This window comes from Melospiza georgiana, chromosome 1 (genome assembly GCF_028018845.1).
Source record: "Melospiza georgiana isolate bMelGeo1 chromosome 1, bMelGeo1.pri, whole genome shotgun sequence".
Taxonomy (NCBI): domain Eukaryota; kingdom Metazoa; phylum Chordata; class Aves; order Passeriformes; family Passerellidae; genus Melospiza; species Melospiza georgiana.
The window spans coordinates 6,601,240-6,619,191 of NC_080430.1; the positions used below are offsets into that span (position 1 = coordinate 6,601,240).

The 17,952-nt window shown below is 38.4% G+C and overlaps 1 protein-coding gene across 1 annotated transcript in view; it reads right to left on the reverse strand.

The window, feature by feature from the left end:
• XYLB (xylulokinase) overlaps nt 1-17,952 on the reverse strand; it is an 84,752-nt gene that overhangs the window by 54,977 nt on the left and 11,823 nt on the right. The window contains exons 8-15 of the mRNA XM_058026811.1: nt 17,432-17,504; nt 11,636-11,754; nt 10,424-10,505; nt 9,374-9,414; nt 8,855-8,970; nt 6,748-6,863; nt 4,417-4,490; nt 2,952-3,048 (exon numbers count right to left, since the gene is read on the reverse strand). Of these exons, the coding sequence (XP_057882794.1) occupies nt 2,952-3,048; nt 4,417-4,490; nt 6,748-6,863; nt 8,855-8,970; nt 9,374-9,414; nt 10,424-10,505; nt 11,636-11,754; nt 17,432-17,504 (718 nt within the window). The remainder of the gene's footprint in view (nt 1-2,951; nt 3,049-4,416; nt 4,491-6,747; nt 6,864-8,854; nt 8,971-9,373; nt 9,415-10,423; nt 10,506-11,635; nt 11,755-17,431; nt 17,505-17,952) is intronic.

A 17,952-nucleotide genomic window follows, 5' to 3' on the forward strand; every position in this document is an offset into this window, starting at 1 on the left:
GAAAAAATAGAAGGTGTTTATGATACCATCAAAATTCAGGAAAATAAAGGCAGAACAGCAAACCCTCACGTTATCTTCATGAATCTCTGAATGGGAGGATGTAAACAACAGGGACAGACCAAACTTCACTTGTTTGTTTCTAGATTCAACACTCAGTCCACCCCTTAAGCACATAAGCAAAACAGGATACAGGGTGTTACTGAATGATTTCCTCTGAAACCTGATTGAGAAAGATTAGAGCAATTAGAACAGAGTGACACACACTTTGAAAGCCCTTAAATCACAATTAATATAAGGTCTAACCTTTCTCCCAAGGATCATCTGGTGACTGTGTGCCATTTTCAGAACAAGGCTGACACGTCCCAGCCTCGGAGACAAAATTCATGAGACAGAATCCCCTGCCCTCTACTGGCACCAAAGCCACACTGAAATCTGAGCTCGTGTCACAGGCAGCACAAACAGCACCCGAGGAGCTGCTTTAAGGGGTATTTCAAACTATTATTTGTCATTTATATCAGATTTATAATGTGCTGGACACATCCAGCTGGGAATAAAAGCTCACATATAAAAAGCTCTTTCAGCATCACTGCACTCCTTCCCACAGCACCAGCTAGACTGAGGATTCAAAACACTGCTCCTTGCAAGATAATATATTCATTAACTGGAAGCTAATTCTAAGGGATTATCTAATGTTTGTCATGTTCACAGTGCATAACCAAGAACTCTATATGGCAGTTTTTATTTGTTTGTTTTTACAGAATTCTCTCTCACGTACGCTGCTGCTTTTCTGATTACAGCCATCCAAACTGCATTTGGCCCAGGAACAGAGAGGCAGGATCAGAGCTGCCAAAATCATTTTCCAGCACCTTGGTGCCAGAGCTAGGGAAATTCTTAGCCAGGTTTCTGACTCATATGCACCACTGTGACAGCACCACACAAACCTCAGGGCACCCCAGCAAGGCATTTGTTGTCACTGACCATGCCACATCCATTTCTGTCACACATTGATTTAATGGGTGTCATCACAGAACCTTCCAGAGCTTGTGAGCACTTCTTACTGTATTCACCCATCAGTGCAAACAACAGCAACAACAATAAAAAAAGCTAAGATTTACCCTGCTGTGATTATATTTCTGAATGTAAATCAGCTTGATTCCTGGAAATATCAAAGTAAATCCCCCATGTAGGCAAGGCCTAAAAGGAATTGAATAAACACAAGGGTCCAGACTGCATATTTAATCCAAAAAATAAATAAGCTTTTAAATCACATTAAAAGGAAAGAAAAAAGAGAGGCAGCCTGAAAAACAGCAGCTATTAAACAAGAGAAAGTCTGGCAATGCTGGAGTAATTCGCACAAAGCTCATCCTTACCCTGAAACACATTGAGAACACACCCTGTTTCCAGAGCTGTCACACAACAAATGCAGATGTGAGCCTGCCATCACTACACAAACAGAGTATGGATTTAAATAATACCACTAAGGAGAAGTGGGAGATGCACACAGCCTGCACTATGTACAGCAGCTCTTTTTTAAAGCAACTCATCTGTTAAGTTACCAAATAGCTAAAAGGCCCTAGGGATGCAACAAAAATGTATCTAATATTCCAAAGAATCCATAGGAATATAATCCAATCACACCTGTCTCCTTTTCATTGTAGGCATCTACAGCATTTTAAAAGATACTAATGAAGAATTCTCAAAGCTTAAGCCACATCCTACAACTATTTGGATTTTTGGCTGTCCTACTCAGCCTAAATGTATTTACAGATAATTTATCCACATTTGTTCCTGTGTCAGGGTTGTCTGATATCTCAAATAGCTCTTCTCACACTCTGGTGTTTGTCTAACCCCTGACATTTACAGACTGCAAAAGTATCCTCAGCCATGAGCTTTCTGGGCTATATAAACCAAGATTTTGGTGCAGCAGAATCTAAGAAGGAAGGATAAACAGGTATTTTAAACACAGTCTATTTGAAACTCTGCCTGTCTCCATTAATTATCCCCATAAATAAATACAGTTTCAACTATATAAGAAAATATATAACACAAAAACCTTTACAGCGTAAATTTATGAGGTGGTGCTGTCAAGCCTTGTGATTTGTTCCAGTATCTCTGCATTTTCTCAACTTTCAGCTCCTGGAGTTCTCTCTTAAAAGTAAACAATAGAAATATTCTGTCCTTCATGATTATTGATAAAAGCCTGGGGGTAGGAATGACTTGTGAAGGAGATCAGGATGTAAATAAAAATATGATTTTTAAAAATAAAATATTTATTAACAATCCTCCAGATGAGTTAATTCAGCATGTTAAAGATACCACTAGCTGATACACTGTGAGAAAACATCAATAAAAATCTTCAGGCTTGTCTGTATTATTTTTGTATAATTGTACACCAAGTAATGATCTGAATCCACTTCTACAGGTAAAATGCTGGCTGACTTTGCTGTTCCAGTGTGCTAAAAACTATTCATACCAAAAATTCCAGGAAGCTGGAGCTCTGGCTTTCTAAATTACAAGACAGGGAAAGGGCTTCTGCCTTATTAACAGAAAACTGAGGTAAAGAGGTGTGTGACCAGCTTATGGCAGATCCAAGAACTGAGCATAGATTTCAGATTTTCTAAGTTACAGTCTTGTGCTTCAGGCAGAAGACTGGTCTTCTTTTCACTTAAACATCTATCAAAGGCCAAGCTCTTATTTAGAAATGGAAAATGCAGCTCAGAAACAATGAGACCGCAAGAATACTTGAAAAAGAAGTCTTCTTTAAGCTAAACCTCTTTGGTCCTTCTCATGCTACCATCTGCAAAAACTTGCATCCAACACACCATCAATAATTTTTCTGAGACCAAGCTCAGAGTTCACACCAGTTTCTGTATCCATGAGGCAGGACAGGGATGACAGCACTGACATTGCTGCCTTTGGCCCCCAGTGCCATTAGTTCTCATCATACTCACAGACTTTATATCCCAGCTTCTCAGCATGAATCCTCTTGGCCATGAACTGCCCTTCAATCAGCGCTCGTATTTCTACTTCCTTTGGAAACCTTGGAACCTGCACCAAAGAGGGGATGAATTACCAACTCCTTACCCAGCACTCACTGCCAAGCTGCAGAGTGGTTAAAAACACAGGACTGGTTTACAATTGATTGTCTTTGCCTTCACCCTGAAGTCTGCTCTCATCTAGGCTCAGTTCTGCACTCATACACACAAGATGGACCTAAAGACTCATGACAGAGAACACAACCCATAACCTCAATGCTGTTGGCAAATACACCAAACTTGAAGTTGATGCACAATGGGAAGAAGTTTAGGGCAAGTTGTAAACTTTTCCCTAAGCATATCCCATCACCAAGAGCTGCTTAGGAATCAATATCTCAAAAATACAAATTTAAAGCAATTACAGACTATAAAATAATATGAAATTCAGATGAATTAAGCAATGCCACAGAAGTCTAAATCTATTTCACAAAATTTGTCTTCACAAAAGTGAAACCATGTAATCTTTTCATTAATTTATTTTGTTTCCATCTATAACATTTTTCTGTCCTTTCATCAATGAGGAAACAGAAGCAGCAGAATATTGAACTGCAAACAAAGAGAGGGAATCCTTCACATGAAGTTGAGTTTCTCCATGCACTGCACTAAGTGCCTACATTTGTGTAACAGCCAGAAGTGATTAAGCATTCATTTAACAGCCAACACTTCAGAGAGTAGAGCTGCACTGCAAACACCAGATAGCATCAATCTCTGTTCACCTACGTGAGGTCTGATCGACTGGGAGTCATGATTGATCAAAGACATCTCCTGAGTTTCAGTACCACCCAGAAAGCCAGGCATCTAAATAACAGCCATTCCTCAAAAAAAAACCAAAAAAACCAATATACAAAGAACTTTCCATAACTTCTATTTTATTCCACTTGGACTTGAGCCTGTGCTTACTTAAATACCATTCTGTGGCTTGTAGGTTACTCCAAGTCATGCAGGACAGAAAAATGAGGTCTGTAAGTTCACACATATATAGACAAAATATTACAGTTATAAAGTTTCAACACACCCTTATCTAGGAGTTTAAAATTTAAAAAACAAGGCCTCAGTCATGTACATGTGCTAAGTTCTCAGTAAGCTTAAAGTTAATCCTGTTTCAAAGACAGTGCTGGTTTCAGTAAATCCACATTTTCCAGTAAAGAAAGTATATCATGAAAAAAACACCATACAAGTTCTAGTTCAGACATTGCTCTGTAGATGCTCTCAAGCTACAGACCAAATACCTCCTTTTGAAAATCATTCCAGGGACTTGCATCAATAAATGGAACTGGACAGCAAATATTTCAGACAGAAAGAAAAAAATATATAACAGCAAAAACTTGAAACCTTGACAGCATTCCTTCAAAGTTTGAGACATTAACCAGATTATTACTACCTTTTGGTTGTCTCTGTTGAATCTGTGAACCCCAACTGCTTCAGGAGTAATTTCCATCACATCAAAGTAGAAACCTGCATCAAGAAACATTAAAGTTGTCATGTTTGCTCCCAGGTCCAAAGCTAGAATCTTATTTTTGCACACAGCTAAAATGATAGATGTTTATCATGTACTTAGAAATATGAGTCACCACACAACCTGTCTCTTTACTAATTTCAGTCCACACATCAACTTCTTAATGTTCTGAGCCATGTGGTGAAATTCTTGGGGCTCTCCTGTGCAGAGCCAGGAGCTGGACTTTCATGATCCCTGCCAACTCAGGATATTCAATAATTCTGTGTTTCTCTCAGTTTCCCAAGTATGGATATTAAACATGCCAAAAAATGTAATAAACACCAAGCCTACAAGAAAGGATACATCTACCACAATGCACACATTTGCAAGTAACACAGCTAATACACAACTCACCCTAGAAATATTTGAGTAGGTCATATGCAAGGGTGAAGGGAGGAAAAAACCACACACAGAAAAAAATGAGAAGTTGGTAAGAAGAGTACAGGAATATTGGAACTCATACCCTGGATTAGATTTCATGAGCTTATTAGAGAACATCAGATATTTTAAGTCACGAAGCAGAGCTGGTCTCTGAATAGTTTTGATGAGATCTGAGGAAATGCTGTAATGCTTTGTAGACAGCTAGACAAAGATTTCTTTGGGTTGGTCAGAAAAGATATTCAAGAAAGGAGACCAGAAAAAAAAATGAGGACAGAAAAACTGGACAGAATAGCTAAGAAACTAAGGAGAGTTTCTGAGGTTCTAACCTTGGAACAAAACTGTGCTGCCCTAGCAGACCTGGCAAAATAAAACCCAAAATAATTCTGTGCTTTAGCACGCATAACCTTTCTGGTTAAACACTCTGCAGAGTTGCCAGCAAGCAACTCTGTGTGCCACAGATCTGCAGGGGCAGCACATGCCAACATTCCAGTCCTGACCTCCAAACCTCTGCAGAGGCCAATCCCCACACCACAGGAAACACAGGGAATAAAAGGAGAGGGGTATTTAAACAGCTGTGCCTTTGCTTTGCTCCCCCCAGGCACTTAAATTATGGAGATTATTCCATTTGTTACAGATATACCCAGAGGTTATCCTAGTACACAGATTATTGAGGATGCCTTTCATGAAACACCCATTTTATAGGGGAGTGAAATATTCAAGGGAATACACTGTAACACAAGCTTTAAAACTTTAGGGCACTGTCCTGGTTCAGTAACAATATTTTCATCAGCTTCAAATTTTTTTAATATTGTCTAAACTGGCTGACTTTGGGGTTTTAGAATAATTTCTTCCCATTTTCTAAAACACTAGAATTGATTTGTCTTCTAGTGACAAGAGATTCCTGGTCATTTTAATACCCCACAGAGACTGGATTTGACAGACAACATAACAGAGCTTCTAAAAATGAAAAATCTAATCTCAAAGTGTCAGAGGCTCTATCTTAAATTCACTTTGCTAAGGAGTGAACCCTTCTATAGCTTAAATATCTCCATTTAAAAACTTTGCTGCCTGTAATTTTTACATTAATTTTACCTATATCAATTCACACCTGAGATGATGGTGATGATTTCATACCCTGCTCTGCAATGGGTCCATTTTAATCTTGATTAGACATGTGCTCACTTTTCAACAGCTTATTTCAGAGCTATATATTAGACTTGTAAAATGTTAAACTGTGGGAGAGAAAGTAATGAAAAACTTCAAATCCATGAGTTTAATAGCATTTTTAAAATATTTCCATCATCAGAATTTTGTTACATTTCACTTACTAAGCATAACACAGGGGAAAAAACAGGGATGAAATGATTCTGTGACACACACTAGGGAAAACGCAGGAAATCCAGGCATCCCTTGGCATCATTGCTTTGTACACATGCATGAACAAGATTCTAGACTAATGACTGAGAAATAAATAATATGGAGGTACTTAATTCACTTGGTTTGAGTCTTCAGAAAAAGAAATAAACTTTAATGAAAACCTCCTTCAGAAATTACTAGTTTTAAACATTCTGCAGCTAAGATGTTACTAACATCCTTCCAACAACCACAGGAGATCCATAAATATAATTTTCTTAGTCAGTGAACATTGAAGGAAAACACTGTGATGACACTTAGGTTGTCAACAGAGCATTTCCAAGCACACATTAGGAATTTCTCTTGCTCTAGTTAACTTCATTCCTGACCTTTATGATGACCCAAGTAAAAAGGAGGTACAACACCTACTGCAGTATGAGTCCAAGCAAACCCTCAAAGTCCCAGCCCTGCCAAGGCTCATACCCAAGTTTCCACTGTTTCCAGCATCAGTTGATGATAAGGCTTTGGAGAATTCATCCCAGGAGCCTGAAGCACACTCATCCCTGATCCTCTCTCTCATCAGAGAGCCATTCTTAAAACTGAAACACACAAACACACCACATGTATTTTCCAAAACGTTTGCCTCTAGATTTAAAGCATTTTGTTCCTTTACTTGACATTGTTGTTTAGTTTATCAGCTGAATTAAAGCTGGGCAAGTTAAAAGACGTAAGCACTTCATTATGGAAAGAGATAGAGAAGGAAGAGCAAGATAAGAGAAAGCTTTTACAGGAGGTGCTGGGGAGCACAGAGCAGAGATGGGGGCGTGCATTTCTCCAGTGAGTCAGGTTAGGTCCAAGGCAGGCCATGCCAAACCCAGGCCAGCTCTGCACAGCTGAGACATCTCCTCAGAGAGGTGTCCTGCCACCCCTCACTCTGAGATGGCTCTGCCAGGAGCAGCAGGAGTGTCCCCACATTGCATTTATGGTTTCAGGAATGTGGTACCTGTGTGGAACCAGCCTGGGTCCAGCAAGAACTATGATGAGGTCTAGCTCTGTGCCAGGATCTGGCAAAGGAAAGCACCACAGCCAGTTAGCAAACTGTGCAGTAAAATGTGCATCTCTTCATTTTTTATGGTCTTCACACAGTTCATGCTGTCACCCTCTTTGTGAATATCACACTCCTGCAAAACACTGGACTTGAACCCAGGGGGAAGCAGTTTGAACCCTCTCCAGCACAGAGTTATCAGAGCAGCTCAGCAGAAGAAGCACAGAAATATCAAAAATGAGGGCAAGGAAATCCTTGAACTTGCTCAGTAGCACCAGCTGAAGCTATTTGAGTTTTCCATACAAATACCCTGTCTGGTAGCTCAGGCATTCATTCTCTACTGAGAATCCCCTATTAACTCTAATATTCTAGAAATAAAGAGCCTTGGTGCCAAAGGGGCAGGGTCAGCTCAGAAATGACTACACAGAAGGAGCAGGAAGGATTAACTCAGCCCTGCCAAGGCCACTACCAAACTGCATGTTAAGCTGCAGTGAAAGAACAGCAGTGTAACATTTATTCAAAAAAATACCTCAGTATCTGATTTCCTATTATGAACAGGTTGTTTGTACAGCTCTTTTACACAGCAAAAGTAAAGAAAACATTGGGTAGAAGAAAAACTCAAATGTAAATTAAAAACAAAGCAAGCAAACAAAAAAATCCCACATAAAACAAAGCATAACAAACAAAACCTGCTGGGAAATTACAAAACAAAACTCAGTAACTTGCAATTGACATCTTGGTTTTGAACTCAGCCTCATGAACACTCATCTACTACTGTGCAGGTGGGATTCAACACTACAGCTCCAGGGCAGACTTGAGCTTTGCTGAAGTTCTGAGTTTCAAGCAACTACAATCCAGGGCATTTAGGCACTAAATTTAGCTGTATATTACTTGCAAATACTTGACCTAGATTGCAAATTTTAATCTAGAACACAGTGATTCAGTGAGGGCAAACACAGCTCCAGTCCACCTCCTTGGCTGGCATGGGGCCAAACAACACCCAAATCACAGCAGCCAAAAGCTACCATGAGGACCATTTCCTCAGCTGGGCTTCTTGAGATCTCAATATTTTCCTGAAGCACAGCCCTAATGCATCCCATCACTGATTAAGCTCCTCTCTGGAAAGGGAATCTTCACCTACTCCATTATGACCCCTCTGGACCACCAGAGGAGCACAGAAGTTCCACAGCCTGGTCAGGCTCCACACATTTCACATCCCATCTCAGCAGATTTGTTATTCCTGCACATTAAATGCATTACCTGAGGTATACACAGAGACCTGGCTCTATCCATACACCGAAATAATTTCAGCTTTTTATTGCCATGAGAATTTATCCTCCACAACTCTGCAGTTTCAGTTCCTCAGATTAAACAATAGGAATGCTATAAGGTTGATGGAAATGTTTCAGCAGTAGATTGCCATATACCATAGAGAATGCTGAATGTTCTATTCATTATCATCTCACAAAAGAAATAAAAAGCACTAACACAGAGAAAGAAATATATGTTATCGATCCCAGATGTAAAAAAAATAAATTATATTACCATAAAAGGGCCATATATGTTTGAGAATCAACAGGATTGCAGAGAATATGACCTTCTAAGGCAGGAGTTGGCTCTTGGATCCACAGGAACAATGTGTCACTTGTGCCAAGGCTAATCTGCAGGGGAAAAAAATAATTGAAGCCTTATCACAATGTGCATGGAAAGCAATACAGAAATTAAATTAAAACCATTTGTTATTGCCACTAATTGTTTTTAAATTACACATTAAGTCAATTGGATTCGTGCTGAAGCTAGCTCTGACTTAGGCTGTCATGCCAGTGAAATACATACTAGATGGAGACTTGGGTTTTAATGTCTGCAGTGTTAGTTAAAAATAGTCACAAGAGTTTACTTAAAATCTTTCAGGCAGCTTACAGATTGATAGAAATAGAACAAGCATGAATCCAATAAGCAGAAAATCAACACTAGCAGGTGTATTTAACTGGCAACCTGCAGCTATTTACATTTCAGGTATTTCAAGCACCCAAGGACAGTTTTCAGGAGAGTGTTTTGACTTACTGCAATGTCTCCTTCTTGAAGTCTCATCCCTGCCAGTGATGCTGAAAGCAAAAAGAATCCCAGGTATAAAGGCAGATCTTTGACTTAATTACAGCCTGTTACCTGAGGCATCATAGCACATTACAAACACCATCTCAAAGTACAATATAAATGGCAAATATGCTCCCAGTGACCTTGGGTATCCACCATAAAATATGGGCAAAACTTTTGGGTGAGGGTGTGATTTTTATTTTAATAAAATCAAAATGCTCAAGACAAGACTACAAAACAGCATGATTTTTCTGATGGTTTGCATATTCAGGTTTCATATGCAGTGGACCCTTGATTAACAACACACTTTAAAGGAGGAACATTCCCACTTTCATCAGATTAATCACATATTTATTGTCTAAGTTGAATTTGGGTGTCTAGAAGAAAAAATTGGACTTTTGGGAAATGCAGAGTTTACCCAACTCCCAGAATAAGAACGTAAAATATATCATAATGAACTTCTATCATTATTCAAACCTGCATAAGCTACTGTAATATGGGAAGTATTTTATTTTCACAGTCTGGAGAAATAGAAACATTTGCTTTACTCTGAAACAGTCTCCAGGATTCAAAAAACTGACCCTGAATTAACAACTTCCCTTGTACTGAGATCTATCAGTCTGAGAAAAGAACATCTCTAATTCTTAGAGAAAGCCAACAAGGTCCATCTGCACCTTTTTGCTTGAAAAGATACAAGATACATTTTCAAATTCATATTCTCCAAGCTAAAATGTTAACAGTTGATAGTAGGGATGGTTTCTCATAACAAAAACTGAAGTTATCAAAAGGCAAATGAATTCACTTCTGATTACTTGGCAAAAGAGAATTAATTTGTCATACACAGCCTATCTGAGCTATCTCTATCTCAAAAGAATCAGTGATAGAAGGGTGTTAGAAAAAGGAATTAATACAGATAAAAACAATATTCTTTCATTTTATAGGAGAACCAGTAAGATAGATTTAGAATTTCAGCACATACATAATCATATCCACTGGATCTTGCACAGTTAATCATCTCACCTGGATTGTCTCCTGTAAATGCTACTATTTTACAGTCTGGGCTAAACCCATAACGTTGACTATAATATGGAGAAATGGGCCCCTAAGGAAAGAAAGAAAGAGAAGAAAAAAAGCTCAAAAAAATGGAATGCAATCTTACAATATATGACAATGTATTGTAACACAGAACTGAAAAACCCTAGAGCAGCTACAAAAATAATTTCTGAACATTTAAGGTATAAATTAATATTTTAAAAAATTTTAATGCACTTTTTTCATTGTAGTTGTTGAGAACCTCACAGGAATACCCTCAGATTAGATTTAAAAGTAGGCTAGTAAATAGCAGCATTTTATCTTTGGGTCTTTCTTCAGTTATTCACATCAAGTACCATAAACACATCTATCTGTTTTGCACATATACATGAATATTAATAGCTAGAAATTAGAAATTCAATATAAACATAAGAGGAAACACAACATTAATATACATCACAGCATCAAATGCTGGAATACAACCCCTATTATTTTAGAGGTCAAGAACTGTATTCTTTTAAGCCACATTTGATAGCCATTGAGAAAAAACAGAAGAAAACTACCCATAAGAAAACACAAGGAGGTCTATAAGGATTTTTTTAATATGTTGCTCTCCATCACAGATCAGCAGTGAGTTCAGAGGGCTCAGGTGATGGGTATCTCCACTGCCTCACATGTGAACAGCTAAAGAATAGCTGCTTTTGTGCTGGGTAGTAAGACTAAACTCATTTACTCAGGAGATGCAAGGCTTGATTTGATTTCACCATTATGCCACGTGAACTCAGGAGCTTTAAATATCCCAAATTATTCACAAAGATTACCTCATTAACTCTACAAACAGCTTAAAACAAGATCTCTGTTGAGAAACGCAAATGTTGGGCTCTGTTTCTGCAGCAATAAACTCCCATGCACAGCTCTGCAGTGACCAGAGACTCTGGGGTGTGAGAGAGGACCCCAAAAATTCTCATTGCTGGAGCATCTACCAAAAAGTCCAAAAAGTGTCTCACAGAGCCCAGGGCATGCAAGAATCCAAGGAGACCAAAGCTCTGATGGGTGCCAGTTCCCAAAGACTTGGTTAACACCTTCACAACACAGCTGGAAATATTAAAGCAGCAGCACTGCACACACAAATAGTGCCATCAGCATAACTCCCAGCAAAACTCCCCTTGCTGCTTACAGCTCTTCTGGCCAGGGACATACCAGGACTGAGTGGGATGGGACAGGGCATCCCAGTCTCTCCTCCAATCCAGGGGCACAGGCATCAAGGCAGGGCTTTGACCATGCCTTTTCCCAAATCTGCAGCAAGTTCATACCAGAACCTACAAGACAGATCAAAAGAGGAAGTGCTCAGGATTAAGCAGAAGACCAGAAAATTCCAACAACAATTTTCAAATTCCATCTGAAAATTTACTGATGTATGTCGCAGACAACTGTTATGAAAAATGCTTTCCTTAGGATTTTTCCTCCTGGGAAGCTGAGAGACCTCAGGAAGAAAATGTAAACATTGATTATCTGCTGCTGTGGAATGCAACAGGTGCATCTGTGATTGGTTTCATAGAGTTGTTTCTAATTAATGGCCAATCACAGTCAGCTGGCTTGGACTCTCTGTCCAAGACAGAAGGTTTTGTTATCATTCCTAGCTAGCCTTCTGATGAAACCTTTTCTTCTAATCTTTTAGTATAGTTTTAATGTAATATTTATAATAAAATAAATCAAGCCTTTTGAAACATGGAGTCAGAGCCTCATCTCTTCCCTCATCCAAGAACCCCTGTGAACACCATCACAGATGTATGTTTTCCATTTAAAGAGAATGGTTTCAGCCCTTCTAAGAATAAAGGGTACTGATAATTTAGTCTCTGCAGGGCTTTCACCTGCAAAAGTAGCAGAAAATGCTCCTCTGATGTACAAGGCACTAGGCAATTCAGTCATTCACAAATTATGAGTAAAGACAGGAATATCAATGCCTCCCCAAATCTTCCACCTTAGACAAGGACTTCATAGAAGTAACTAAAAGTGATGGAGCAATGTCCCTTGGAGATGTGTTGTGCTCAGCAGAGACCTAAAAGCGAAGAAATTCCCCCCTCAGTGGGATGGCTTTACATTACTCCTGCCTTTGAGCAGAGTATCCTATAAGCATCTAAATCCACACTGTCTAATCCTCCTCCATATCAACATTTCCCTTTCCAATTTCTCAAATAAAGCCTCTAATTTTGAGGATAATTTGGTATCCAGCTTTGAATACCAAAGCCATGATTTTCAGGCATGCTGAGCAGCCCAATGAAATCTGCAACACCTGCAAGTGTGCAAACCTCTTAAGGCCAGATTCTGTGAAATTATTTACAGGAGGCAAAAAAAATCTAAATAACTGATTTGGTCACCTGTTTTCTCACCAGAACTATCGTTAGATCTGGGAAAGGCCTTTACAGTTTTGGTTTGGTTTCTCATTGCTCTTTTCTCACTGTTTTATTGCTGGCTTAAAAGTTAATTGAAGCTGGTTAGTGGCCAAATCTATATAACACACTGAGCACTCCACACCCCTGGCTTATGATTCTAACATGCCTTTAATTGAACATTAGACATGAAAATCTGTATTTCTGGTTAGTGCTGCTCAGGGATAGAGTAGCCTTATTCTAGATTAATACCAATTATTCCAAAGACTGCTTAGCCCTCAATTTATTTATCTCAGAAACACAGCCACATCCTCAGTTGAGCACAGTGGAAAGCCTGATATTTCCTTCTGTTCAATACATTTTTAAGCTTTTCAAATCATAAAGATGGTGAAGTTGATGCCACATGCAGTGCCTGTGGAAGAAGCCTTTGCTCGCAGTGCTGGGATGCAGAGGGAGAGAAGGATTCAAGCCCCACCTCAGGCAGCACATCACAAAGCTCCAGCAGTGCTTCTGCTCTGAGAAAGAGCCTTCAACGCACTCCACACACACTCTGCTGCTGCTTACACAAGCACAAGTGAGCCCACCCTATCAACTCCCAGCACACTTTTTCATACAGGCTTAAAAATGGGTTTAACAACATTTATAAAACAAACTTTATAGTTATCAGTACAATCCCAAGCACCCTCAGTGTTGTCTGGACCTAGTGCTCCACATGGTGTTGTAAACAGAAAGTGCTGCACACTCGAGCTGAGACACTGGAATAACCCAAGCCAAACAGCAGGATATTTGAGTTATACTTAATGACATAAAAATAGAATTAATTTTATCCAAATCAATCAATTCAATTTATTATTTAAAATATTTGGCCTATGATGAAACAGCAGGAATTTGACAGAGCACAAAGTGCAACAACCATCCCAAAGGGCAAAGGATCCCTTTCTTGCCATCAAAATCACACACTTTGAAAAGATTTAATCCAGCATATCTGATGTCTCTATGAGAGATCACTCTTAAATCCAGCCATTCCCTCCTTCCCAGGGTAAACTGTGTCCTGACAAGGTAAACTCAGCCAGAGTTACCACCCGCACTTTTCAGAGGTAGAGGGTGTGAGCAGCCACGTGTTCCATGCTCTCAGGCATAACAGAACTTTCTACAAGTTTATAAATTTTACTGGAAGAGTCTATGATTTAAAAGGCCAAGAACCTCTTCACTAAACTAAAGCAGTGAGGAACAGAATCTTTAAATAGGGTATTTCTACAGAAAGATTAGCTGTTTTCTGCAGGTTTTGTTTGGTTTCTTTAGTCCTTCTTTGTCCACAGCCCACAAACCCAGAGAAACATTTCACCAGAATCCTCCAATGCAATTTTACAAGACATCAGGGCAGCCTTCAATTTTTCCTGCATAAACCAGAAAAGCCTCTAATCTTTATAACTGAATGTTTACATAATACGGAGACAACCATTCAGTTTATTGACTGGTAGATGCAGTAGCACAAAGACTTTCACATGCCCTGAGAAAAGAGAGGTGAGAGAATTTGCCCCAAACTCAGAAATTTATTTTAAAAACGTGAAACAACTGTTTTAGAAGAACTATTCATCTGTTGGGCTGGATTTATCCCGTCCAGCTGTAGGCATGGGAGTCTCTGTGGAAGATAAAAAGAGCTGCATGCTCCTCTGATTATACAAGGAGTGATTCACACTGAGTTCCTACCTCTAGCACCTCTGCTCTTGTTAAACATCACAAAGTTTAACTAACAAAATCAGTAATAATTTGAGAAGAAAAGGGGAGAAAACAAGCAAAAACCAAAGGCAGCCCTGACCCATTGCCCCATCAGCAGTGAAGGCCAACAGCCAAGGCCATGGCACAGTAAGAACTGAGGAAAGGGTCAAAACATGGAATAATAAATTTCCATATTTCACTGCAATCACTGACTTCTAGCACAGAATGACCTGGAGCACAAGCAGGACTTGTTAATATTTACTACAAATACAGAAGTGCTTGAACACTTGGGGGAAAAGGGGAGAACACAAACACTTCCATTACAATGGCCCAGCCATGCAGACTAACCGGTTTTGTTAATCCACAAAGTAAAGATCAATATTTGCATACATTTATAAGCAGTTAAGTTCATCTATTTCTGCATTACAGCCCTCTGGGTTGCCTTTTCAGAGAGCTAAAGCCATGACAAGTGTAACTGCTGACACCACACAAGCTACAGGAGCAGTGAATCCATCCCACCACACCCCTTTGGAAAAGCTTCAGTCCAACACATCCTTGGTAGAACAACAAAAAACAAATATGCTAAGCTACAATTTGCTTAAAGCTCTTAGAAAAGCATTTCAAAAGACACATTTTCTCTAGGTCAAGAGCTGAATTGCTATTCCTAAAGGTGTCTTCTAAAAGAAACAATGCTCCAAGTGTTCAACTTTTAGGTCCCAGATGTATCTTACTTTTAACATCTGCACAATAGAAATAAAAATCATTCATTCCACTAGAAGGTAATTTCATTTTTTTTAAATCAATCACTCAGGTTGCTTAGCCATTCTCAAGTGATTTGAGCCTTAAAAGATTGGACCTTCAAGAAAAAAAAGAAAAAATTCTGAAACTGAATAGCACATTTCCCACAATAACCTGCCAATTTGGAGATAAGTTATTGTGTAGAGCTAAACAATTTGACAGGGTCTTTTAAAGATGATATGACCTGAAGTTAAACCTACAGAAATGAAGAATAGGTCTATTATCTGAATATTATTTTGAGAGATGCATTTTAAACTACAATACACAGGTGCTAAGTAAAAGATCAAGTGAATTGCAAGAAATTGTAAGTGACAAGAAAACCACTTTTTCAGCTGAATCCAAATAACTACTGCATCCATTATACTTATATTTTATTACTGGAATTAGAATTCTCTCATTATATTAACAGAAGAAAAGAATGAATGAGGGAAAATACAGATTACAATGCCAAAAAATCTTTTGTCTTGTAAAGAGAACTGTAACATCCTGTTTAGTTCTCTTATCTTTTTTCACACAAAAATTTAATAATCTTACATGCTCTGAACAGCCCATAACATTTCTTCAGGCTCTGTAAATACCCACAGGTGTAACAGAACACTCTCCTGCAGATGTTTGAAAAATGTGACTCATTTCCTAAGGAAATGTTCCAATTAAGGAAATTTAAATTTTCTTTACTTTAAAATATTTTGTTTTGCAACAATTTCTCATGTTCTGAAATTGGAGAAGCATGGCTTTCCTCCACTTGCTTCCAAGCAGAAAAAGTAAAGTAACATTACCAAAAAAATAAAAAAACAAACCCAAACAGGAAATATTTTTAATATTTATAATTTTTAAACATTCAAATCAAAATTGACACTGCACTCTCATTGAAAAATATAAAACCAATATGTTTCTTTATCAGAAAAGGCAGCTAAAGCTATCACTATCTCTCTTTGAAATACAGTAGGTGGCTGAGCAGCCCAAGTACTCAGCATTTGGACCTGCTGGGGAGCAAAGTGAAAATCTCCAAGGAGTTATTGTTGCCAATAAGACACAAAAAATAAAATTCAGCTGTGGAATACTTGGCTGAAAGGACAGGACCAGAAAACAGATATAATAATCTCACAAGTGGTATGAAACAAGCATGGATTGCCTTGCCATTTCTGGGGTCTCAAGTGTAACTGGAAGGTCTGATAGCAAGTAAGTTGTCCATTAGCTAAAATTGAGGTGTCCTGTCTTTTCCTGCAAGATTTGATGGAATAACAAAGGAGAAAAAATGAATTGGTCTTAACACAGGGGTGTCAACCATGTCTCAATAATGCAAAAAATCCATGGAGATCCTTGTTATCTAACCTTTCAGCTCTGAAATATATCTTCTCTTAGTTTCAGATCAGAAATCAGAAATGTTTTTTAGAAATAACAGCAGAGCTCCCATGAAAATGCTTTCCTTCATAATTGCCATTTTAAATTGCCATTTAAAAGCAATTTAAACATTAAGCATTTAAAAGATAACACACAACAGAAAAGAGAGACAGACTTGTCACTTATTTGTATTTGTTATGATGAATGGAGAGATACAGAAGATTTTTTTAACTGAGTTTAGTGCATTTTGCTTCATTTATGGGGTTTTTCCTGGTTAATTTTGAAAATATGCTTCTGTTGTAGATCCAAATTCCAGTTAGGTGGGGAAAAAAATCATCACAATATACACCATATTCATCCTGTGCATTTCTGAGCTAAACCAGCAAAACTAAAGAACAAATATCAGAACTCTGAAGTTTTGTTTAAGATTCCACAACTTTCTGATGCCTCTAGAAAATCTTACCACTCCTTTATACATCACAAAATAATGAAAAAAAGCTATAATTACATTTAAGAATCTTTTCTGTGGATCCATTTGATAGAAGTGGGAATCAGTATGATGGGGAGAGAAGAGCATAGCAAACATCAAACTGAAAGAAGTAACTTAGCTTAAAATCTAATATACTTGTCATTAAAATTTAAAGATTGAAAACAAATACCAGACACCTTGTCCCCCACCTATGTAATGTGGGGATAGGAAGGAAAATTTCCTTATTAAACTGTTACTATGAAAAAAGCCCACACTTACCATCACTGTAATCAATGGGTGCATAAGCTCCTAGGAAAAGGGAAGCTGCAAAGCTACTGACCAAAGAAATTCTCTGCAAAAAAACCAAAAACAGTGAGAAGTAGTGAATCACATCAGTAATCACTTCAAAGAAAGCAGAAAGCAAAAAAATAGTTGGAAGTAGTAAATGTTAATAGATGCTTAAGGTTAGGCCCAGAAAGCACACAAAAACACACCTAGCAGGATTATTCAGTTCTGACCATCACAGGAATACAGCACATAGCAATCTACAGGTAACCCCATGATAAAAGCTGTTAATAGCTCTGCCTTCTGAAACATGCAAAACACACCTGGTATGTTATCATACTGTGTTAGCATGAATCCACCACTTCAGTCTATCACAGAACCTCATTTTCTAAGAGAAACAGTTTCTAAGGAAAAAAACACACACACACCCCAGAAGAAAAAAAAAAAAAAAAAAAAAAAAAAAACACAAAACCACCTGCGTGTCGATGACAGGGGAAATGCTCAGAACCCTGCTC